Source organism: Electrona antarctica, assembly GCF_951216825.1.
Source record: "Electrona antarctica genome assembly, chromosome: 5".
Classification (NCBI taxonomy): domain Eukaryota; kingdom Metazoa; phylum Chordata; class Actinopteri; order Myctophiformes; family Myctophidae; genus Electrona; species Electrona antarctica.
Window position 1 is genome coordinate 10967545 of NC_136810.1, and position 25405 is coordinate 10992949.

At 43.5% G+C, this 25405-nt stretch overlaps 1 protein-coding gene and 1 long non-coding RNA gene across 2 annotated transcripts in view; both read left to right on the plus strand.

The window, feature by feature from the left end:
- cspg4 (chondroitin sulfate proteoglycan 4) overlaps window positions 1-4725 on the plus strand; it is a 121206-nt gene extending 116481 nt beyond the window's left edge. Inside the window, exons 13-14 of the mRNA XM_079501051.1 lie at window positions 51-512; window positions 964-4725. Of these exons, the coding sequence (XP_079357177.1) occupies window positions 51-512; window positions 964-2133 (1632 nt within the window). The 3' untranslated portion in view covers window positions 2134-4725. The remainder of the gene's footprint in view (window positions 1-50; window positions 513-963) is intronic.
- A 735-nt stretch (window positions 4726-5460) lies between these two features.
- LOC306923061 lies at window positions 5461-18399 on the plus strand. The gene is made up of 3 exons (XR_013789997.1): window positions 5461-5755; window positions 6619-6708; window positions 18184-18399. It is a non-coding gene; the product is annotated as an uncharacterized lncRNA (long non-coding RNA).
- Window positions 18400-25405: the final 7006 nt, after the last annotated feature.

The following is a 25405-nucleotide window of genomic DNA, read 5'->3' on the forward strand; positions in this document are numbered from 1 at the left end:
CGCAGAGATTTTAATATATCATAATATTCATATCGTTGTCATCCCTTCAGGTCCGTCTCAGCCCCAAGGCCCGTGACGCTGCCCCCTCCCCGTCCCAGGCCGTGGTTCTGGAGGAAGTCTTCCATGTCTCCGTCAAGCGGCGCGACGCGAACCCTCCCGAGCTGGTGAGCATGGATATGCTGCTGGAGGTCCTGCAGGGCGCCATGACCGTGCTGACCCGGAAGCACCTCAACACGCGCGACGAGGACAGCCCGCCGGACGAGGTGCGCTTCACCGTGACCAAAGCCCCCTCGAACGGGCGTCTGGTGGACACCATGACCACGGACCCCGTCTCGCAGTTCACCCAGGAGATGGTGAACAGCGGGAGGGTGGGCTTCGTCAGCGACGGCAGCCTGGCCAACAGCTTCGTGGAGTTCGTAGTGTCGGACGGGAAGTACCACACCGAGCCGCACACGCTCCACATCGGCGTCCTGGCCAGGACTCTGGTGCTCGCCAAGGCTCCGGAGATCCAGGTTAGTTAGTAGGGCTGTCATCATTACACATTTGATTGTCACACAATTAAATCGTTAATCGCAATAATTTGTGTGACACAAATCATTGTGAATGCGATTAACAATTTCATTGTGTTTTTTGGCATTGGAAATTGGAATATTATGAATATAAATTACATTTCTGTTTGGCTTTTAGGCTTCGTAATACAAAAATGCACAGGGCAAATATGCCCTATACCTGAAATACAATTACTGGCATTTTTATAAATGGTATACTATACTATACTTATAAAATAGTGGAAATAGCTTATCTACAAGCTCACAAGGTGTGCGTTATAAGCTTGTAGACCTGCTATTTCTGCTTTTTTTATGTATGAACATTTTTCAACATGGACACGATTATGACAAAAATAATAATTATCTCAAAGAATTGCGATTAGACGATTATCTAATAATTGTGACAACCCTACAGGTCAGGCAAGGGGACGACGAGACGCTGGTGACGGAGGAGATGCTGCGGGCCACGACCGGAGGCCCCATCGAAGAGGAGGTTCTCTATAAAATCACCAACGTTCCCAAGTACGCGGCCGTCATGGTGGACCGACAGCCCACGTCCGCTTTCACCCAGACGCAGATCAAGGAGGGCCGAGTCAGCGTGCGTTTTGTCAAGTCTACCTCGCCTCGAGACAGCGTGGCGTTCGTGGCACGGAGCAGGGCGGCGAACGTGTCGTCGGTCCTCAACATAACGGTCAAACCTCTGGCCAACATCGCAAAGGACCCTCTCCTGCCACGGGGCGCTCTCGTTCAATTGGACAGGAAGCTTCTGGATGCGACGCCGTTGGTTAACAAAACCAGGACCTCCCCCGTGTTCAGTGTCATCCAGCAGCCTCGGGGAGCCAGGTTTGTGAGGTCACAAGGTCATCTCGGAGCAGGTCAACCCGTCGATACCTTCAGCCAACGTGACTTGGATGATGGCCGCGTGACAATGGAGATCCTAAACGATTCTCCTGGATCACAAGGTGGCGTGGCTCAAGATGAAGCCCGCTTCCTGCTCAAAGCCCATGGCGTCCCTCCGGCAGAATGCGTTCTGTCGTTCCAAACTGCACCTTACAATGCCTCTAGCGTCTACCCCGCTACTCTGCTCAGAGTTCCGTCAGAGTCACCATGGGTGGATAGTAATGATCTCCCGGGCGGGGCAGGATATCCCCGTGCCACGCCGGCCGGCCCACGCTGGAGAGGCAACATGGACTGGCCCCAAGGAGGAGAGGGCCCTACGACAGCCCCTCCCTCGTCCGGGGGTCCATCGGACTCCCACAGGAAGCCCATCGTCTCCCGGCGCAACAACCTCTGGTCCATCCTCATCCCCATCCTCGTCATCCTCCTCCTGCTCCTTCTGGCGGCCATCCTGGCCTACTACCTTATCCGCAAGAACAAGACGGGCAAGCACAACGTCCAGAACGCCTCGTCCAAGCCCAAGAACGGAGAGGTGGCCGGGACGGAGAGTTTCCGCAAGACGGACGCGGCCAACAACATCCCCATGTCTAACATGGACTCCAAGGAGGCCGACCCGGAGCTTCTGCAGCACTGTCGGACATCACCATCATCGAACCCACCCCTGAAAAAGAACCAGTACTGGGTCTGAGATGTTCTGAGAGACAGGGAACCAAGGCGTGTGTTTTGGGGACGATGCTGCCTCCTGAATCATTCCATGTTATCAGTATTGTCGACCTTGTGTCACAGTATTATGAATAAATAGTGTTTGGGACACTGCCTGCCAAATCAATCTGCTTAAAAATGAAGACCTCTTGCCACAGTAGTATTATAAATTAAAAACACTCTTTTACCTGATACCATTGGTTACTCTCTTTATCTCAAGCAGCGAACTGTGGGCCAATTCTCAGGGGATGAAACACTGAATAGCTATTGGCAAAGACGAGGGGCAGTTTCTTCAGCCATGTCTATTTATTGTTAGGTTGTATCATTCCTTTTTGGTCAAAAGGGCACGAAATGAGGACATGAACATGCTGTGTTTGCAAGGGTTTTATTTTGTTGTGCGCTCTTCCATTGTATTCCATACAAAAGTATTCAGTGTCTGTCTGTCTGTCTGTCTGTCTGTCTGTCTGTCTGTCTGTCTGTCTGTCTGTCTGTCTGTCTGTCTGTTACTCTGTTTGCTTGTTGTTCTGAAGGAGAGGTGGATATGTGTTGTACATACTTCAGATACAGTATGAGTATGTATGCTGTATGAGTGAAAAAGATGATACGCTGCCATGTTTTATGGTTATTTTTCTATCACTTCATTCTTTGTATTTTTCTTCTTTTCTCAGTCAAACTCAAAATGACATGACTAGTCTCAATAATTTGGGATGCAAAAATGTTAGCCTGAGATGATCAAGTTTGGTGTGGTGAAGTCTTGTTCATCCAGTTCAAAATGACCAATGAGCTCAGTAGTACGCACCAAAACCTACCCAACGAGGTTCTGTCCCGTTTCATATTTAATTCTCTTATGCATTCCTCTGAAGGCGCTTGTTAACGTACACATACTCACTGGACTGACACGGCGCCCACCACAAAACCACACACACACACGGTTTAATTCGAGTTTTTCACGCATTCCTGATTGGCTGACGGGCACAGATGAGGTCACATCCTGATTGGCTGACAGGCAGGGATGAGGTCATTTGGAACTATGAGGTTTTCATTTTCCAGGGAGCCCGCGAGAGTGCCTTAAACGCTGAGCTTGGTTGGTTCTTGGTTGGTTGGTTTGTTTTGGTTGGCACATTGGTTGTTTGTATAGAAGTTGATCGGCTAGTTGGTTGGTTGTTGACATGGGAATAAAGTATAAAAGGTTCCACTGGTTGGATATTAAAAATGATCTTAAAAGGATGCTGACAGAAATGTGTTAGTCGTTTTCTGTTTGCCGTGTTTGAGATATAGGCCTAGCTACTTGTGATAATGATGTTATGCATTCCATTCAGTCTTTCCTTAAGAGAAACATTAATGTGTAAAGAAACCTAAGAAGACACCTTGTATTGATTCTTGTCAGATTATTCTTTCCAATGAAATTATTAAAATACCTGTTAAATCAGGTTAGATTCAATCCGAAATGGAATCCTATAGAATCTTTTTTTGTTTTATATCTCTGACCTGTGGAGACTGTTTATAAAATTGATCAAAGTATTATTCTTTATTTTGTTTTTAACTGAATGTTTCTGTTTATTGAATGTGTTTAGAACAACACAACCGAGGGCACAATGTTTAGTATATCTGGTGCAGGGTAATCAGGTTAGCGTTTCTCTCTTAATGCCTCACACTGATTAAAAACATTCAACAAACTAGATCTATTTCAGTATTTGTTGTATATATTTTTTTATTTCATCTATCTATATTAGGATGCATCAAGGCTATTTCGTTTCATTTTTGTTGAGCAACAAAGTATACATTTGCCTTAAGTCATCTCCTTTAGGCCTTTGTACTCTTGAGAGCATGTTGTACTTTGCTGTTTTCATCTTCGATTTGTCTTCTATTTTTGTAACTTTGTACAAGAGCAGGAATCCTCACGTATAGCTGTTTTAAACTTCACCAGAGCGCTCAGGAAATGGACTGTGTTTCTAATATCACTGTCGTCAGTTCTCCACAATGAAATAGATTTATCCCATTTTTAAGTTTCACACTTAATAAGAAAACAAACAAATAATAATAATGTCCTGCCTCTGGGATCTATCGTCTATGTATCTTGTTGATGTTTGTGTGTAAATACTCTATTTTTGAATACTATTATTGTGTTTAATGGTCATCTAGGTACAATATATTTCACTGTGTAAGAGACTTGACATCATTGTGTTTGTATAACTTGCCCACTGGCTGTGTGTGTGTGTGTGTGTGTGTGTGTGTGTGTGTGTGTGTGTGTGTGTGTGTGTGTGTGTGTGTGTGTGTGTGTGTGTGTGTGTGTGTGTGTGTGTGTGTGAGTGTGAGTGTGTGTCTGCCCCAGATCTTTGCTCCCCCACAAAAGTATGACATTCTTGTTAGCTCTATTTTCTTTTCACTATTTATTATTTCTGTCAACCCCCTTTTTTATCACATACTGATACGTGATTACTTGATTTAAAATGTAACCCAACATGCTAAATACAGAACCATGCTTACTACTCATGACCAGAAGACGTACGTGTCCAGTGAAGCTACAGTGTGTCGGAGAGCTTAAATTGTCCCAACACTAATGGAAAATAAAGGGTACATGCAACGTACAAGATTGTCTGTGCACGTGCTTTCTGATTTTGCATAGTGTGTGAGTTTACATCTAAACTATACATCAAGTAAATTGTACTCTGAAAGTGTACAAATGTAAACCAAGTGGATAAATTAACACTGAGTGAGGATTTTACTTTGTTGTCATAATTTCCTCAATTATTCCTCAGTTATCCAGACTATCTATCTGGTGTTTGGATTGGCGAGCTGAGGTCTGTCATGGGATTTGCATGGTGATGTGGGACATGCTGCCATATTGGAGTATTAGTGACTTAAAACGTAATGATTTTGATTATTGCATCTTTCTCTCTCCCTATAACAAAAAATCACACCCGTGTGAACTGAGTGGTGAAAATCCCCCCCCCCCCCTCTCTCTCTCTCTCATTAGCAGGCAACATTCAGCACTATCTCTCTCCGTTTCTGGCACAACAGCGCCACTTTTGGTACTCATTGGTACTGGTCACACACATAGTCACACACAAACGGACATTTCTGTTCGTTGGAGTGGTTGCACCACTCAAAAACTGGAAATTGCATCATGTTGGGGTGTTTGGGGAAAACATATATATTTTTCTATTGCTCTATTGCTGCATAATATAGGCTACAACAAGAATTGAGTACACACATGTTTTATTATTCTACTTTATTTAAAAGCCCATTTTCAGGATGGTGTGTGCTCATTTGGCCACCAGGTGACATCAGAGTGCAGGCGGATTTAGCCGCACAGCCTTGCCATGTGTGCAGCGTTTAACAAGTTCCTCTCCCAGAGTCGTCATTCTTTCCTATGAATGGCCTTTAAGTTTGAGTTTTCTTTCAGCTGTTCACATTTTCCTGCAGTAGAATTGAACTTGTGTTGATCACCTGCTGGTGGCTGTTGTTGGGGGACAGAACAGGAAGGAACTCTGTCCGCAGCACGGCGCATTGCTGTCTTCTTGGCCCAGCTGTTGTTGTAGCCTACGTCTTCTAATGACACAGGTCTCCTTTATGTTGCTGTCTTTCTGCGGTTGAGCCTTTTGCAGGTGGGTAACCTATACATACATGCAGGTATAATGCAATGGGAACTGCCCATAGAGCCGAAATCCCGATAGTTATTTTATTTAAACACAAGAATCAAGATCTGATACTATAATGACATGACAATGACAACCCTGCTCTTCCCCACACTAGGCCCCTTTTCTTTTCTTTGGCATAAGGCCTGCAACCAGGTGAAAGGACCATACCAGTGTTATATAAGGCCATTGTCCCACCATGTCAACATCAGCCCCACCTAAAATTTACTGTAGGCCTATTGAAAGCACTATTCAAACTAGTAAAGGAAAACATTTTCAGTCAGTATCATCATGGTCAGTATCATGTCAGTTTAATAATTGTCAGTTAACATGTCAGTATCATGCCATGGTCACTAATCATGTCAGTATCATGGTCACTAATCATGTCAGTATCATGGTCCCATCAGTATCATGTAAAAGTAAAATGTCAACAACAACAACTAAATAAATCTAAACCTTTTCACCATTTCCTCCAAAATAGCTGTTCTACAAGCTCATGACGTGTAATGTATTTTTACCCACTCACAGCACTGTGTGACGTCCCTGTGACAAGGCTGTGTTGCCATGGTACCATGATGTTACCATGGTAACATCATACGTACCATGGTACCATGTTAAACATTGAAACTCTTTGAGTTTGAAACAATTAACTACACGAAAAGGCCTCAGTCAGGTTTGAGCAAGACCTTGCTTGCTTGCTATGAGGCAACACCAACAGTGTAATCACTGCTCCCACATGCTCTGACTGTGACCCACAAAACACAATGATCAGCAACTTCCTGAACTGTGATGAATGTTAACATAAAGTTTTTTTGTTTGTTTTTTCTTCACAGGGATCTTTCCTTTCTGTGTTCTGTCACGATGCCATGCAAATCGTGCTGCCAGTGGTGGAATTTTGGAAAGTATCTAAGTAAAACATTGGGGTAGGCTACTTTAATTTACTGGAGTGTGTCCAATTTTCAATACTTTTGCTTCTACTCCACGTCTCAGAGGCAAATATTGTACTTTTTACTCCACAATTATTTGAAAACTTTAGTTACTTTATGTAGATTTGAATTAGTATAACAAAACATAGGCCTACATGTCATAAACCACTTCTGCCCTATTTAAACTTTATTTGGCTAGTCACAACGTGCTGCGATGTGACACATTGTGAGCTTGTAGATCTGCTATTTTCGAAATATTTTAATACATTTTATACATACCTTGTGAAATGGGACGTATTGTTGGTATAGTACATTTTGATGCCTTGATACTTTTGTACTTTTACTCAAGTCAATTTTGAATATCGTAACTTTTGCTTGTAACAGAGGGTTTCTACATTGCAGTATTGATACTTCTACTTAAGTAAAAACATTTGGTACTTTTCCCTCCACTGCACGTGGCTATGGCTGTCAATCTGAGTCTCTTGATGTCGTGTTGCTGCATGTTTTGCCAGTGAGTCAGGACTTCTGTAACATTATATGATCATGTTACAATTTACAATTTACAATTTAGGCATTTAGCAGACGCTCTTAATCCAGAGCGACTTACAATAAGCAAGAACAAAAGCATGGGAATACATCACATATGTAAAAAGCATTTATCGCGAAACATGCGTAAGCTAAGAACGTGACTAGAACATATCTATATAATGACACTATACATATAAACTATAACTAGAACATATCTATATAATGACACTATACATATAAACTACACATATATGCTATACTATGCTGCACATATATACTATGAAGTGCTATGACTACTATACACTATATACTATGAAGTGCTATGACTACATACAATGCACTTATTGTGCTGTCTACATGACATGCTATAAGTCTGTTTCAAATGCTATATAAGTCTAAGAAGTGCTGTCTAAGGGGGGTAGGGTAAGTGCTATGGGCCATGATGGAGTCTGAAAAGGTGGGTTTTCAGACTACGGCGGAAGATCGGGAGTGATGCTGCAGTTCTGATTGCAACGGGAAGTGCATTCCACAGTTTTGGGGCCAGAAGGGAGAAGAGTTTGGGACGTGTGGAGCGTTGTCCCGGCGTTTTTAGTGAGGGTACTTCCAGCTTCCCTGCGTTGGCTGATCTGAGTGCGCGGGAGGGTTTGTAGGGTTCAATCATGCTGGCAAGATATGGGGGAGCCATACCTTTGGTTGCTTTCATGTTCAGTGATAAGGTCAGATACAGTAGTTACTCTTAACCCAATAATAGCAAGTTCATAGCGCGTCATGAAGTGATGCTCTATGAGCTTGTATATCTGCTATTTTTGAATAGCAGATATAAGTATAAGACACATGCTTTCCCGGTTTTAACGAGTTAACCCAGCAAGCACGGTCAGGACCTGGACGAATCAGTGACGTCTCGATTGGGGCCAGATCAAGTCAAACCAAGACTAGTCAGATCTGGCCCAGAATATCACCTGATTTCAACCAACATAAATTTTACCCACTAAGACGGACGTCCCTGGATGAATCAGAGAGAGTCTGATCGAGGCCAGATCAACTTAAGTCATATCATAACTAGTCAGATCTGGCCCAGAATAAGCTATATTATTTAATCTGGTGAAGACGTCCTGGAAATGACGTAAAGATCATCCCCATATGGGCTGTGATCTGGCCTAGTCCTGAACGTCACCGGAGTCACTGGAGGACGTCATCATTACGTTAACGTAATTTGGCTTGCTGGGAAACTACCTCTAACATCCAGGCCAGGTTTGCACAACATGTGCCCACTCACCCTGTGCTCATAGGAGGCCTTAGCTATGTTTCACCAGTTTCAATTGAAACAGGCCTCCACCCTCAGGGGGGCTTCCGAGCTACGACTGACCGCCAGACGTCATTCAACCCCCCACCACCCTTGGCCCCCTCTCACTCTCTATCTCTCTCGCTCACTCGCTGCCTTTCTCTCTCTTGCGCTGTTAAGTTACACCTATTTCCTGTTAATAACCATGGGTAAAATGTGCGGCATTGGGAGGTAAAAGGGAGACACTTTATTGTGAAGGGACGACAGGATGAGGAGAGGTGTTGTTGTTGCATAATTGTCGAGAGTAATGGCTGCAAGCGATATTAGACAGTCAAAACTAAGTGACAATACGCCTGTATCAACAGAATAATTATGTCATAGGTATATATGCCTCATTTGGTCATGAAACGGGCCTCCAGATTCCTAAGGCTGCCCCATAACAAAATGTCTTTACTTTGTAGGATATCCGACAGTACAATGATCATGATCTGTCACTGCCTGGAACTGAACCTGAGAAGAAAGGACTTCTTGAAAATTGTATTTTCCGTGTCCCTCCACCACCAGTGTCATTTCTCATCATGTTCTAGTGAAGTAGATGTGGACCAGCTGTTGTTGTTGCACATGTGTGTTGTCTTAGGTCACTGCTTCTAGGGAATCACACCACTGGTCTACTCAGGACTAGGACAGATCACAGCCCATATGGGGATGATCTTTACGTCCCGACGTCTTCACCAGTTGAAAAAATACGGCTTATTCTGGGCCAGATCTGACTAGTTATGGTATGACTTAAGTTGATCTGGCCTCGATCGGACTCTCTCTGATTAATCCGATTTCATCTGATTCGTCCGTCTTAGTGGGCAGAATTTATGTTGGGCGGCGGTGGCTCAGGGGTAGAGTGGCTGGATGGCAACCGCAAGGTTGCCGACTCCCCCAGAGCTAGTGTCGGAAGTGTCCTTGAGCAAGACACTGAACCCCTAATTGCTGGTTGGTGCCTTGCATGGTTTCCGCCGCCAACGGTGTATGAATGTGTGTGTGAATGGGTCTATGTAAAGCACCTTGGATGAAGGCACTATATAAATGCACCATTTACCATTTATGTTGTTTGAAATCAGGTGATATTCTGGGCCATATCTGACTAGTCTTGGTTTGACTTGATCTGGCCACAATAGAGACGTCACTAAATGGTCCAGGTCCTGACCGTGCTTGCTGGGATTGGTAGGGTGAAATCAGGCTAAAATCTTTCCATTTTTGTAATTTGTAACTTTTGTGGTAAAATCTCTATTAATGCATACATGCATGTCTTTGTTTAACTACGATCATATGGTTTCACTTGTCATATGTTCATATCACGGATATTAATGTTGACTTGAGTTTGTTTAGAGCAATAATGAACACTAGGCCTACATTAATTAGGTGATGCCGTCACAGATTGCCTCAGTTCACCCCATACAGTGTTGTTCTATACTCAGTGCTTTGAGAACAAAGCCTGAGTGGGGATGCTTTGTTACCCCAGGCCTGTGTTTGTGTCTCAAATTCCTCTTGCCTCACATTCCCTCTCTCCACTGCAGTTTGGTTTGGAATTAAATGTGTTTCCTTCATGCTAAATTCCTGGTTTAATGTCTTTGGCCTGGTGGGGCGAAAGCGACAAGCTGATTGGGGTGAGTTTTAGTCAGCGTCCGTTCGGAGCCGTCTGATGGTCAGACTCCTCCACCTCAGTTTATTAGGGTGGAGAGGAGGAACCGCTTGAGATGTCATGTCACAAACAAAATAAATGCTTTTCATCACGAACACTAGAGAGGGTGTTGTGTGTGGTGACAGATTGGTAAATCTTGGATCTTGTAAAACTGAATGTGTGGTTTTAAATAGTTTAGAAACAGTCCCAAGAGAACATTTCTGTGAAACACAACACCAGTTGTTTTATTGTCCATAGCAGCTACGGAGAGGTCAAGCATCAACTTCTCTCTGGTTGAATTGAGCTGAATGGAAGTTTGAGAGGATAGATTGGTCAGCCACTGAGGGACCATAGACATTCTTTGTGGACTTCTAAGTGAAGGGAAACATTTGTTTACAGCTATATTGATGGGGCATTTGACAAACGAAAATGATTTATTGTGAACATAATGAATGCAGAATGCGTGACCAATAATCAACTCTATGGCTTTACTTGAGTTGAACTGAGCAGTGTGAAAGTTTGTTCTACTTGAAACCACTGGCGTATCCCAAAGGGACATTTCACCATAACGATTCGATAAACACTGACGTTTGCCAACTATCAACTCTTAACTTGAACAGAAGTGGGTGGAAGTGTGGTGACGGTCAGTGAGCTGTTCCCCAACCTAAAGCATTCTTTCAGGGTTACGTTCTCACTGCTGTGACACATTCCTCATTTAAGAGCCAAATACTGAGATCATTACAGAGAGCACAACAGACACATATCACTGTGAAATCATGTTAATTTAACTCTGAGATTCAAATGAACACTTTCTTACTGTGTGCAAGTCGCTACGTGCCGGTGAATGTTAGGACACGCTCATGTTATTAGCATTGTTTATGTACTATATTCATTGTTTATGTACTATGTTCATTGTTTATGTACTATATTCATTGTTTATGTACTATATTCATTGTTTATGTACTATATTCATTGTTTATGTACTATATTCATTGTTTATGTACTCAAGCCAGCAGCAAATCTGCTGGATTGAGACAATAAACACTGCATGAAAATAATTGCACCACTCAGTTCACACGGGTGTTGTTTTTTGTTTAGGGCAGCAGTTATAGAAACAAACATTGAGACGTCATGTGACGATGAGTGTGATTTTATATTCAGTTTCAATATAGAAAAAAAAAAGAAACTACAAGTGGATTGGCACCTCTTCCAAGAGCATAGCTAGATCACACTGTTCATTCCCGAACTGAATTGAAACTAGATCAAAGTGAGCAGCTGCTGGACCAGAAAATGTTCCAGACAAGTGATATGAGACAAACAAGTGTTCTGACATTTCTTCCAAACCATCGTCCCAAACAGAGTTATTATCTGGGCTGTAAAAGCAGACCTCACACACAGCATCAAGCCATTCTAAACAACACACTTGTAATTGCACTACATAAAGGCATAGTTCATACAACAAAATGACTCTTTTTGAGTATGTCCGTTTAAGCACAGAATGTGCTCGGCTGTATGATGGCGTTCTCATCATCATGATAAGAGGCTCCGCTTACTTCACAAGTGTGATTTATTTTCTATTGATAATGATTACTCATCCCATGGAGACTTGCCCTTCCTGTGCCCAGCTTTGTGTGTTTATACCACGGAAATGATTTGATTGGCTGAGCACAGAATGTGATGTGATGATGTATGATGATAAGAGCGCCCCACTTCACACAAGTGTGATTTCTTTTCTTATCTAAGCCAATCATTTGATGACCAGCAGTGGCCCTATTGAGACACAAAGAGCTTCCTTTGTGACTCCATAGGAAACCACTTGCTGGTCATTATTGGCTTATCCATAGTATCCATAAATTCAAGTCTCCATGGGGTGAGTAACCGATATTTTTGGGGGGTGAACTATCCACTTTTTCCCTCAAAAAAGCCATACTATAGGTTGCTGCGAGAGTGAGGTCTAGCCAACACCAACTCGGGATTCCTGGATCACTGCCCTCCACAAATTCCTATCCAACATCAGGTTCTTGAGCTCTGCAGTGTTGTTAGCCAAGCTGTCGCGCCACAGCACGTCTACATGGGTGGTACGCTTCTTTCCCCTCCTGACTTTGCCCTGGGTTTGCTCCCATAGAGTCAATTTACTTGCCTCAAGTTCTGGGTGCCTGACGCAGTGCCCTGCCAGCCTCATCCTTCTCTCTCTGACTTTGTCCGTGACCCGTGGTAGGTCCCCATAGAGGTCCACATTTCTGATGCGGTCCGTCCATGTGACACCTAGTGCCATTCGTAGCATTCTTGTGTAGACTACACAAGAAGTCTACACAAGAAGCCATACTATAAGTATAACATGTTGCTTGTAGATTGGCTATTTTTGAGGGGCTCTAGCCCCTTCTACTTTATGTCCAGCTTTGAGGGTGTGTGTAAACACAAACATTGTCCTAACACAAACATTAAATGCCATTGATAATGAATGGGCAGCTTTGAGTGTTTGTGTTAACACAAACATTGAAGACGAAGGTGATGACGCAAATTCTGATTGGCCGGAATGAGATGATGTATAACTAGATAAAGTGCCCCTCAGGGCACTGTGACCTCCTCAAACGTCATGTCCCCTCCCGCTCCCTCAGGTCTGGTGACGCAAACCTCCTCGACGTCCCCAAAACCAAACTCCGTACGTGGGGTGACAGAGCTTTTTCCTTTGCTGCCCCAACCCTGTGGAATGCCCTCCCTAAGGCACTCAGAGATGCCCCCACCCTCCAAACTTTCAAAACCGCCCTCAAGACCCACCTCTTCAATATTGCCTTCCCTAGCTAACCCTTCTCACTGTCTTTCTTTTTAATGTTTTTTTAGCTTTTAGTGTTTTTCCTTTTTCTAATAAAGTTGTTTTTATTTTGTTGTTACCTCTGTAAAGCCCCCCCATGTAAAGCGTCTTTGGGTACTCAGAAAAGCGCTATATAAGTTTGAGATTATATTATTATTATTACAGGTCTCCACCAGGCCAGGTCAGGTTGTGGCCTCCTGGTGGCGCTATAATAGGCCAATGTGAAAAGGGTGCCATTTCTTCTTAAGCCTTGGATGGCATCCAGGGAGTGTGTGTGCCAAATTAGCAATGATGTACAATGATAAGAGCGCCCCTCACTTCACACAGTTTTTTCCTTTTTATTTTTAACCTCTTGGACCACCTGAATGTACAGTATAATCTTTCTCTATTGTATTTAATCTCCTATGTACGTATCTATTGTGTTAAGTACAGTACATCCACTTCCTTACTGCTACCAATATCTCCAAAGGGACCAATTAAGTTGTCCTTACCTTAACAACAAATAAAGAAAAAGGCACTGACGTAATTAAGTCAGCATTACTTTCATCCTCTTTGTGTTGACATTGGCTTTATTCAAGCAGTTACGGTTAGCCTCTCATTCTTAGGATGTTTGCTTTGGGCTTAAAGTCAACTCACAATATCTATGCAATTCAATTGGTTTTTCATTGTGCAGTAAGCAGCAATAAGGCATTAGATTAGGCCCAACCTGTGTGTGTGTGTGTGTGTGTGTGTGTGTGCTGTGCTGTGCGTGTTCAGGAGGAACACCTGATAACAATCTCAACTGATGAAATCTCCCACACTCACCTGGCATCAATCTATCTTATACCAGTTCCTAACCACACTCACGCAATATCAATGGGGCGGCGGTGGCTCAGGGGTAGAGTCACAGACATATATACATAGACGCCCTTTCCGGCTCTGAGGCGCGTGTCACCATTGAAGGCACAATTTTCCCGACATTCCTTGCAAAGCATTAGCGGAAGCAAAGCGGAAGCGCGTAACATAAGTCCCGGAAAAGACGCGCTGTGATTGGCCAGTAGTCACTTGAGTGACAGCGAGAGACGTGGAGGAGTCACATGAGTGACGTCACTTGGGCAGCGACGTAGTCGCCTTCAGCAAATGCCTTCAGCACTTCTAAATAAGAAAGCTGCGGAGAACTGTTGCTTTGTGTTCACTCTTTAATGTTTTCTGTTAGTAATCTAATCCCCCCTGGCTCTGATGTTGTATTGTTAATAACTTTGTTGTTTGTGTTTGTTTGTTTGTCTTGTTTTGTATTGTAATGTATATTGTCATGACTGTTATAAAGATTTGTTAAGCACTGCACTTCCGCCTTCATTGGGATACACGTCGCTCCAATGAACTGCAGCGGCAAATGAGGCATCTATTTCTTATATCTATGGGTAGAGTGGCTGGATGGTAACCGTTGAGGTTGCCAGTTCGAACCCTGTGGGCTCCCCCAGAGTTACTGTCAAAGTGTCCTTGAGCAAGACACTGAACCCCAAATTGCTCCCGATGTGCTAGTTGGTGCCTTGCATGGTTTCCGCTGCCATCGGTGTATGAATGTGTGTGTGAATGTAATGCACAATCTCTGTAAAGCGCCTTGGATAAAGGCGCTATATAAATGCACCATTTACCATTTATCAATCACTTCTGATAACATCTTCTCCCCCATCCAATCAGTAAGGTATTTATACTGTACCTGCAGCTACCTGGTTTGTGCTTTTCAAATCATTTCACATACTTCCACCACCCCATTCTCCCTCCCTTTCCTATGTCTTCCTCTTCTATCTCTCACCGTTCATGATCCTGGTTGGGGGGGGGGGGGGGGGATCTTCAGCATCATCCACACGCATGACAGACCCCCAAGCCAAAGATTGATATGTGATAGTGATGTAGTGCTTTATTGTCACCTCGCACTGACATTTGTCTTGCTGACAGGGTTTTGCTCCACACCCCTGGACCCTTCTTCCCACTCGCCTGGCCTATAGAGCGTCGCAGTCCCGCCCCCTTTCATGACGACGCCAGGCCCAGGAAATAATTCCCAAAGCATTTTGCCCATAGACATTTCACAAAGTATTTATTTAAAGACGGTTATGCCGCGGACAAAGCCAACTCGAGTTGTGACAAATCATGACAACAAACACAATATTTTGGACCAAACAAATAATAAAATAAAAAAAACGTTTTTTTCTTCTTTCTAATCATTTGTTCGACCCGAAAAATTGTGTTTGTTGTCATGATTTGTCACAAATGGAGTTGGCTTTGTACGAGGCTTAAAAGGTCTTTAAATAAATACTTTTTGAAATGTCTATGAGGAAAATGAACGGGGAATCATTTCCTGGGCCCTGGTAGGGGGCGGTACTGTGACGCTCTATACTCCCTGGCTCCTCACTCCTGTCCTTCACCCCTGTTCGCTTTCTCTTAGTTTTCCCCTTATCCTCTAATCTAATGCCCTCGCCCTCGCGCCTCATCCTCATCAACCCCATGCCCATCCCTTCATCACCACGCCCCTCCATTCCCTCTCTCACTGTTCATCCGCTCTTCCCTGCATTGTCTTCACCCATCTTTTCATTTCACTCAATTCAAGTCATCATCACCCACACATGAACCTTTCATACTTCAATGAAGTAGCAACGCGTTGTGAGCTTGTATAGTCCCTCTCTAACATTTTAGTCTAGTTTGTATTTGTTGACAAAACTGTCAACATAATTATTTAGCCTTGGTTTTAGTCATCATAGCTTAGTTTTTATAGTCATAGTTTTAGTCGTTAGCGTGGCATTGGTTCGACCTCCCGTTAGTCCGACCATTACTGACACTATCCCAAACCCTAACCTAACCCTAGAGCCATATAGCTGAGAGAGTTGCGCCATTTAGGGGTCAGAAAACAGCGCTCGAGCGCTGTTCATGCAGCCCTGGAGTGTGACAAGCTGGAGTTTGGAATACATTGTTTTTAACAAGGGCCGCACAAATATCAGCAATTTTGGGCATGTGTGCAACATGACAACTGTTTAGTATTGCAAAGTCTCTGTAATGTTTATGTTGTACTATTTACGATCGAAAATAAAGGAATTTAAATACATTTTTATTTCATTTTTGGATGAAAGGCACAGGTACAGGCATACAAAGAAAATGCACACAAAACATAATTCAAATTCTTTGCCAACTGCAATCAGTGGCTTGCCCCTTGCCTCGTTTTTAAAAATCCCAAACCCCAGCACCAACCACCGTTGACAAAAATATAGTAATGATTATAACAATTAAATACAACATAAAAATCGATCAAACAAATTGTAAATAAATAACAATAAATTAATCCCTCCCAACCCACCCCGTCATAGGCCTGAAAAGAAAAAGAAATGAGCAAAGATTTCAACAAAGACCAAAAAGAAAAAAGGGGATTATACAGATATAATTAGTTATATATGTCACTTGCTAGTTATATAGTAGAGGTCCTAACTTGATAGAGAATATGGTTCCAGCTATCTATTGTTTGATAGTACCATTTCATCTAGCTGTAGAAAGCTCCATTGTTACAACATCAGTTAATAACTGTTTCCAGTGATTAAAGGGCAGAGAATGTGGAGCTTGCCGGAATATGTTTTTGTAATACTTTAGATAGATAATTAGTTATCTGTTCCCAGAAAGTTTTGACTGTGGGGCATTCCCACATCGTATAAAAGTACCAGTAGTATTTAAAGAACAGAGTGTACAGTTTGGTGAAATGGCAGGTCTCATTCTATAAGCTTTCTGGGGGGTTAAATATGTTTTATGGACAAAATTTAAATTAATCTGCTGATGATTTGGGGTTTGTGATGCCATACTAATATTTCCCCAAACTCTGGTCCAATTGATAGATTGATGATGTTCTAGATTGGATCACTCTTCGCCTAGCACTTCGCCAAGTCTGTGTAGAAGAGCTGCCATTGGACTGGCCCCATGAAGTGAACGGAGTTGTCGTAACTCTGTCGTATTTCAATTGCTCTGCATAACCCTAACCTCACAGGAAGCCGCGGGTGATTTGTAACCCGTAGCACGGGTGATTTGTAACCCGCAGCACGGACTAACGGGAGGTCCCCGTTTTGGTAGACTAAACTATACTCCCTATACTTGTACATAGCCTAAGATTTAGACTCTTGTAGATGTATTTTATCGATTCTGACTTTTTTTTCTTCTTTTTTTTTATCCCACGATTTTGCAACCCATTTTTTTTCACCCAGTGTCAATTATCTAATGTAATCCTGGGCGCTACACTTCCTCTGCCAACCTGGGGGGGCAGTGGACTGACCTCATGCTTCCTTCTATGCATGAGGAGTCCAAGCTGCTTCTTTTCACCTGACAAGGGAAAGTTTCCCCAGCCGGACGTAGCGCGTGGAAGGAACACATGCTTCCGACCAGTTCCTTTCCCCTCCATCAGGCGCCCCGGCTGGCCAGGGGGAGGTAGTTTAGAGACCAGGATTACTGCGTGTTTTTGTGAGGGTACCTACCCTAGGGGACACTGGGAAACATGCAAACTCCACACAGAGGAGAGCTCTGAACATGTACAAATGCAAAATCTAAGGTGGTTATCCTGCCCCACCTGTCCGATTTGTTCTCTGGCAAGCATTTTAAACCCGGAGGTCCGTAGTTTTTAGTAAAAGCTGTGTTTAAATCCACTCTGTCTTGGAATCTGTCATCCATCTTTGATCTGTCCTCGTCTCCCCAAATTGCACAGTTGCAATGGAGGATGATGGATTAAAGATTCCGAGACAGAGTGGATTAAAACACTTTTTTATTGAAAACTACGGACCTCTGGGTTTCAAATGCTTGCCAGAGAACGGACCGGTGGTGCAGCAGGATAACCACCTTAGATTTTGCATTTGTACATGTTCAGAGCTCTCCGGAGGCAGTGGGGTCTCGCTCTCATTACCATGGGTATTGAAGCCTTAGACTCTCGTAGATTGAAAATGTCAGAATCGATCAAATACATCTACGAGAGTCTAAATCTTACAAGCTAACAAGTACACACACAACTGTGTGGCCATGCACAGCTCCAATGTCATCATCAAGTGTGCTGGTGAGTGGTGACACACCAGTGATGGACCTGATCATAAATGATCATGAGACAGTACGTATACAGGGATGAGGTTCGCTAATTGATACAGTGGCGTGGCGTGTGAACAATGAATCTCTCGCCCTCAGCGTCAAGAACAAGGAGCTGAACGTGGTCTTCAGTAAGCAGAGAAGAGAACACTCCCCATCTCCATCAACGGTCGGGGTTGCAATGGAGAGTGTCGCTGACTTCAAGATCCTTGGCATACGTACACATCTCTGATGACCTGCATCCTCAGAGTGTTTTACAGCAGCACCATGGAGTGTCCAGTCCTGGGTTGCATCGCCACCTGTCAATACAGATTATTAAAGGTAGTGTACGTGATATTGTATGCCAGTTCAAACAAAACATATTTTGTGATAAGGTTGGTTTGTGTTTGTTCAGTAACGGGGGTCTCCCTGCTTCTCCCGCTCTTTAGTAAACTGAAAATGCATTTTCAGCTGGGTTGGCAATGTCATCCAGTCAGACTACCAATTTATCAGCTTCAATTTGTGTTCCACATAAAAATGTGTGTGCTCATTTCCTTGTGTCATCACTTCCAATTTCACTTGTTTATCCAGGTATCATGTATGAGTTCTCTCTCCTGTTTGGATGAAATTGGTATAGCAATTATGATTCATATTACAGAATATATAGAGCTATATGACACTTATTTTAACAAAACAAAACATGCAGATTGTGGCTGGGGCAGCCACAATCTGCATGTTGCATGTTACATGTTGATGATTCATGTTATTTGCTATGCTACACACATAAGGCTTCATGCTACATGTTACACACTATATTATACAGTATATGCCTGACCCTGTTCCCATGCAGCTGTTCAGAGTGGACTGTGGGGGGGACAGTCTAGAGACATAAGGCCAGGTCTGTAGAAGACCGTCAAGGGGCCAGGACACACACACACACACACACACACACACACACACACACACACACACACACACACACACACACACACACACACACACACACACACACACACACACACACACACACACACACACACACACACACACACAGAGCACGTGCACATGCATAAGCAGCTGTGACTGAGGTCATTGATATTGTATGTGTGAGTGTGAGAGAGAATTAATCCTCTTTGCCTCAGTTTCCCAGGTCTAACCGATGCAGTGAATTGTGAGATTGGCCTCGAGGCCTTTTTCCAGCATCAGGCTGTGTTTCTGATGTACAGTGTCAAATTCACAGGACACTCAGAGATGAGGCACACGCCAATATTGAAAACCACAGTGAAAAACGCTTTAAGGGGGGAAAAAGGTTGCAAAACTAAAATTCTCACACTATTTTTGAATAGCCAATGCAAAAGTATAAAATCTTTAAACTGTATATTCCAGAACCGTGCACCCCGTTACACTATCACATGGAATTACTCAACTGAGTGCTTGCTCTTCCTTTCTTCATAAAATGTCACAGATGTTTTCCTGGGTTAAAGTGCCAATTCCATATGTCCATATGTCCATATTCAATTAAATTCAAAGGGCTTTATTGGCATGAGAAAATGTTTACATTGCCAACGCACAATACAACAATACAGAAATACAATCAAAACAAAAATTATGTCCATATGACTCATGACTCAGTATGTAAACCACTTATGCACTACAGATCTACAGTATTATAAACAAACTCAAATGACCCACTCTTTTTGTTTTTTTTGAATGATTTCTGCTTTAACCGACAGCAGACGTCAGGACCTGTTGTGTGGAAAGTGCATGATGACACGCTCCTCTGTATGAGTCTGCTGACCTGGAGCCGTAAGGACAGCAGTGTACAGTACACTGCAGTACCTTTATGTACAGTAAGCTACATGACACATGCCTTCCTTTGATCTACAGTACTAAAGTAACCACATTAGCTGCAAGACACATTCCAATGGCTCCACCACACTGTAGCATGTTATTAGACTTTAACACAGTGATCTGACACGCAGAGTCCAGGCCCCGGTTTAAAGGGACATTTCACCGCTGGAAAAAACTGCAGTCACTCAATGTTAATTGTATTTGTAGTATTAGATAACAGAGTAGCACATTTTGAAATGTGCCCTGGTTAAATCGGCACAAGGTCATATTTTTGTGTACAGTACTTTCAGGAATAGTTCGATTTTATACTCGGTGTAAAAACTATATATATATATATATATATATATATATATATATATATATATACATCAGTAAGACGCCCTGAGGGCGAGAAGCGACCTCGAGGTCGCGTGCATGCATCTGCCTGGGTGACGGCAGATGGCAGACTGCTGGGAGAGCGCTGGCACTTTGGCATGGGGGGTCAGATCAACATATGGAATGAATTCTGTACTGGCCATATATGGAGCGTGTCTTGAGTGCACAGGGTTTGATGAGGTCAGATCAACATATGGAATGTCAGAACAGGTCAGCTTCATATATGGAGATCTAAGGGTTTGAGGTCAGATGTAGAGTTGCTGGCCGGCTCCATATATGCAGATCTAGGTGATGATCCAGTCTTCTCCATGTACGTATGGTTATCCAGTAGAAGGTTTGATGATGTCAGATTGACATGGAGTGTGTCACGAGGCGTGATGTCACGAGGCGTGACCATATATGGAGACGTGATGTCACGATGCGTAACCATATGGAGACGTGATGTCATGACTCATGAGGCGTGATATGGAGGCGTGGGTGACTAACTAGTTAGTGTGTTTTGAAGAAAATACAAATTTACAAAAGAAGTTTCGATTTTACGACTTACGGTTCAAGAGTTAAAGGAAAAAACGCAAAGTGGGCTGTTATAGCGCCACCATGAGGCCGACTGATGTCATTCATTTTCAATTAATTTTCATAATTATTATGAACCTCCCCCCCAAGTCTTGTAAATATGGGGCTTACGGTCTCCGAGGAAAAAAATACTTGAATTGGAGCCTTAATTAGTCTTCGCCCTTCCCATTACTAATCAATTAAACTATACAACATATCTCTTAGCAATGAGCAAGCACACGATTCCCGATGAAGCCGGTCGATTTGACATATGGCTCAAGTGCGTACCAAAACTGTTGGACAAGTAGCGTGCCAAAGTATCGCTCATTTACAATTACAATAGTCTGGTTGCCCAACTGCCAACCACACTAATTAACAATATCTAAAGTCACAACACCAACTTTGATGAGGCAGTATTGCTTTGTTTTAAAATATTTTTTTCTTAATTTCCGGAAAAATGCATATTTTAATTTCCTGAAAAATGTACATTTTGGAGTTAGGTGGTTTCTTCCCGACAGCAAGTTATACTACAGATTGTTAACCATTTCCATCGCAAGAAGGTCCAACATAGAACTGACCATGAGCGACGGCACGCAGAACGACTGGTCACTCTGATCGAGCTCTGGTCTCACGCACAACAAACCATTATCTAACTAGACTGATTTGTGTTGACGCCATCCACTGCCGAACAACCCTATTTGCGCTGATGTTGGAGTTGGGTATAAAGCCCAACAATGCCTGATTTTCACTAACATTTGTCGGACATGTGCAAATTTGGGCAAAATCCGCCTGCCTGCCCATCACAGACACACCACTTGAGCATACATATTGTAGATAATCCTGGAATAATCTTGTAAAAATGGGTCCCATAGTACCCATTCTGAACGGGAACCCCTTTTGGTGTTAGCATTATGTTATGCTTTAGCTATTTTTGAAAAATCGAAGAACGACTGACATAGAACCATAGCTTTTTCAGTAAACTGTCAGGATGTAGAAGACATTTTTAGAATCTGATCTCAGGTCAAAATGGGTTAAGATTTTGCTAAAGTAATTAATCATTCCAATGAATTGGTGCATTGCCATTTCTCATGGAACAGCTTCATGAAGCAATGGCTTCAACGCTTTTCCAAAATCAATCTCCATGCATGTGTATGCGTATTATATTGTGGTGTTTTCATTCTGAAAGCTTTTTGCCGTTATTTCATGACGTTGTTTGGGGAACAGTTGTGACGCCCAGGTTCATCGCTGTGATGATTTACGTTGACCAAAGCAGCAGCACGTCTCTGGGACTTGTTTCAACAACAGACTTTTGGACAACAATGAATGGAGTTCTATCACTTCCAGATATGAGCCATATTTGTTCTGGCAAGACGGACCATATAGTTGTAGGTGAAATGTGTTTTTTGGTCCTGGACTTTTTGTAGTCGGTTTGCCAATAAGAAAAGAGAAAAATTGCACTGGCCTTATCCTTTAAAGCTGCAATCCGGGATGTATTGTAATAAATAAAATCTGTATGGTAGAATATGTTAATACAATTTAACTACAGCATGTCCACAGTGGTCTGCAGCTCCATACTCTTCCACTGACAAATGTTGTCGGGTATAGAGGGTATGCGCATGACATCATCATCATACCCGGAAGTTAGCGTGAACGGCTACTGAGTAGCAAAAAACAGCTTTCTGGCCTTCACGCGGCCCATACATCCAAACAGAAAAGTCCTATCTGATTGCATTAACGACGTTAATCAATGTTTAACTCGATTCGCTTTATGCACGCGCATGCCCTCTATTCAGCCTTCTAGCCTGAATTTCACAAGAGCAACATCATCACCACAAGCAGGGATTGCAACTCGTATAAACAGTTGGTGTGTGTGTGTGTGTGTGTGTGTGTGTGTGTGTGTGTGTGTGTGTGTGTGTGTGTGTGTGTGTGTGTGTGTGTGTGTGTGTGTGTGTGTGTGTGTGTGTGTGTGTGTGTGTGTGTGTGTGTGTGTGTGTGTGTGTGTGTGTGTGTGTGTGTGTGTGTGTGTGTGTGCGCGCGTTTGCACGCATATAGGTACAGTATGCAGTATATAGCACCTTTATCCAAGGCGCTTTACATAGATTGTGCATTACTCACACATTCATACATCGATGGTGGAAACCATGCAAGGCACCAACCAGCACATCAGGAGCAATTTGGGGTTCAGTGTCTTGCTCAAGGACACTTTGACACTAACTCTGGGGGAGCCCGGGTTCGAATTGGCGACCTTGCGGTTACCATTCGGCAACTCTAATTAAGAAGGTGTTTGTTGGCATAATTTGTTATATTAATTAGGATACCATGATGTATTAGGAGAAACCAAGCAAGTATATGTTAAATCAGACATGAAGCACCCCCCACAGCACAAATGGAATGATCCTCTATTCTAGTGACTATAGACTCATAAAAACAATACAAAGTTATGCAATAGACTAGACTCTAGTTTATTGCATAACTGTTTGTATGCATGATTGGGCTGAGAGAATCAGCTCACCCTTCCCGTCTATTGTTCTCCACTCCTCGTCTCCTCACAACTATACCTGCCCCTCCTCCTCCCCTTACCTCTAATCCTGCACCCTGCAGCCTCTCCTCTCAGTTATAGTTGTCCTGTACTTCGGCTTTACTGCTTCCGCTGCCTGGAAAACTGTTGTTGTTGGGGTGTGTGTGTGTGTGTGTGCGTGCGTGCGTGTGGTGCGTGTGCACATGCGTGCGTGCGAGATGCAGTACTATAGGGTGGGGCAGACAGAGAGCCAAGGAAAACAGTCTTGGTGTAACAGCCTCGCCTCCCTACCCCCTCTCCATCTCTCTCTCACCCTTCCTATAGCTCCTCCTGCTCCCTCTCCTTCATCCACCTCTCATCCTCACCCTTCCTATACCTCCTCCCTCTCCTTCATCCACCTCTCATCCTCACCCTTGCTATACCACCTTCCTCTCCTTCATCCACCTCTCATCCTCACCCTTCCTCCTGCTCCTCCTCCTCCTCCCTCTCCTTCATCCACCTCTCATCCTCACCCTTCCTACCTCCTCCTGCTCCCTCTCCTTCATCCACCTCTCATCCTCACCCTTCCTACCTCCTCCTGCTCCCTCTCCTTCATCCACCTCTCATCCTCACCCTTCCTACCTCCTCCTCCTCCCTCTCCTTCATCCACCTCTCATCCTCACCCTTCCTGCATCCCATCATTCTTCTCCCTCCGTCTCTCCTTTCCTCTAGCCCGACCATGCCTCTCTTTCTCCTCTCTTCCTAAGGTCTCTCTCTTCTTGCCATCTCCCTGTCCTCTCCTCACCCTTTCACCCCTCCCTCTCCATGCAGTCTTAAGTCCTTGGCAAGAGGCCAGCTGCCTCGGGTGGGCAGGAAATTACCAGGGCGGGATCCCCTCTCTCCCCCTCCCTGCGAGCCCAACGTCGGCTGCTCTGATCTGGGCTGTGTCTGAGCTGTTGTCCCTGGAACAACCTGGCGGAGGGCTGGCGTTTATACTCTCTCTGGCTGTCCTTTAAGTGCATAATAAGAGTATATTATATTATTATTTATATTATTATATAATATATTTTATAAGTATGTTTATTATTAATAATATCAACAGGTGATGTGTATGATGGTGGTTAAGCAGCCAGTGGTTCTCAATGGGGTGGAACAGCGTACAGAGAAGGTCAGGGGACACTGGAAGCAATACGAGCTTGTAGGTCCGCTATTTTTTTTAAATCGAAGAACGACTGACATAGAAACATAGCTTTTTCAGAAAACTGTCAGGATGTAGAAGACATTTTTAAAATCTGATCTCAGGTCAAAATGGGTTAAATGAAAGCCCTAATGTACAGTATGATTTGCTCCAGTTTGACTTAGCCTATAGCCTACATATACTGTACCAGTGAAAAAGCACAGACGTACTGTAACATTTTATTAGGCTGACACTTTAGTGACTTCCAAGCAGTGCCGCTGCTAGCCTTCCTGGAGCCGTGAGCAATGTTCTGTTTGTGATGAGGAGGTCCCAAATACCAGCCAGGTGTATCAACCACATCCACCCCCGTTATATCTCGCTAACACGCACAAAACACAAGCACATTCAATCCTGCCGTAGTAGTGAGGTGAGCGCACCATGCAATATGTGATAATGTAGGGGGTTTTCAAAGTGGGGGTCAATTGGAAAGGAGCAGAAAAAATAAATCTTGTCTTTTAGCTCTGCTGGATCCTTTCTCCACTAGTCCCTCCTTAACATTTTAGTCTAGTTTTTATTTGTTGACGAAATTGTCAATACATAGTTAGTTAGTTAGTTTTAGTCATATAGCTTAGTTTTTATTTAGTTTTCGTCAGTGAAAAAAAGGTTACGGTAGTTACATTACAAGTAATTGTTATCTATATGACAAGCTTCACCTCATATAGACCTACAGTAGCCTACATTCAATTTGTAGCAGTGCCATTTGTAGCAGGGCGACTGTGGCTCAGGAGGTAGAGCAGGTCGTCCAATGATCCATGGGTCGGCCGTTCGAATCCCGGCTCCTCCTGTCTACATGTCGAAGTGTCCTTGGGCAAAACACTGAACCCCAAATT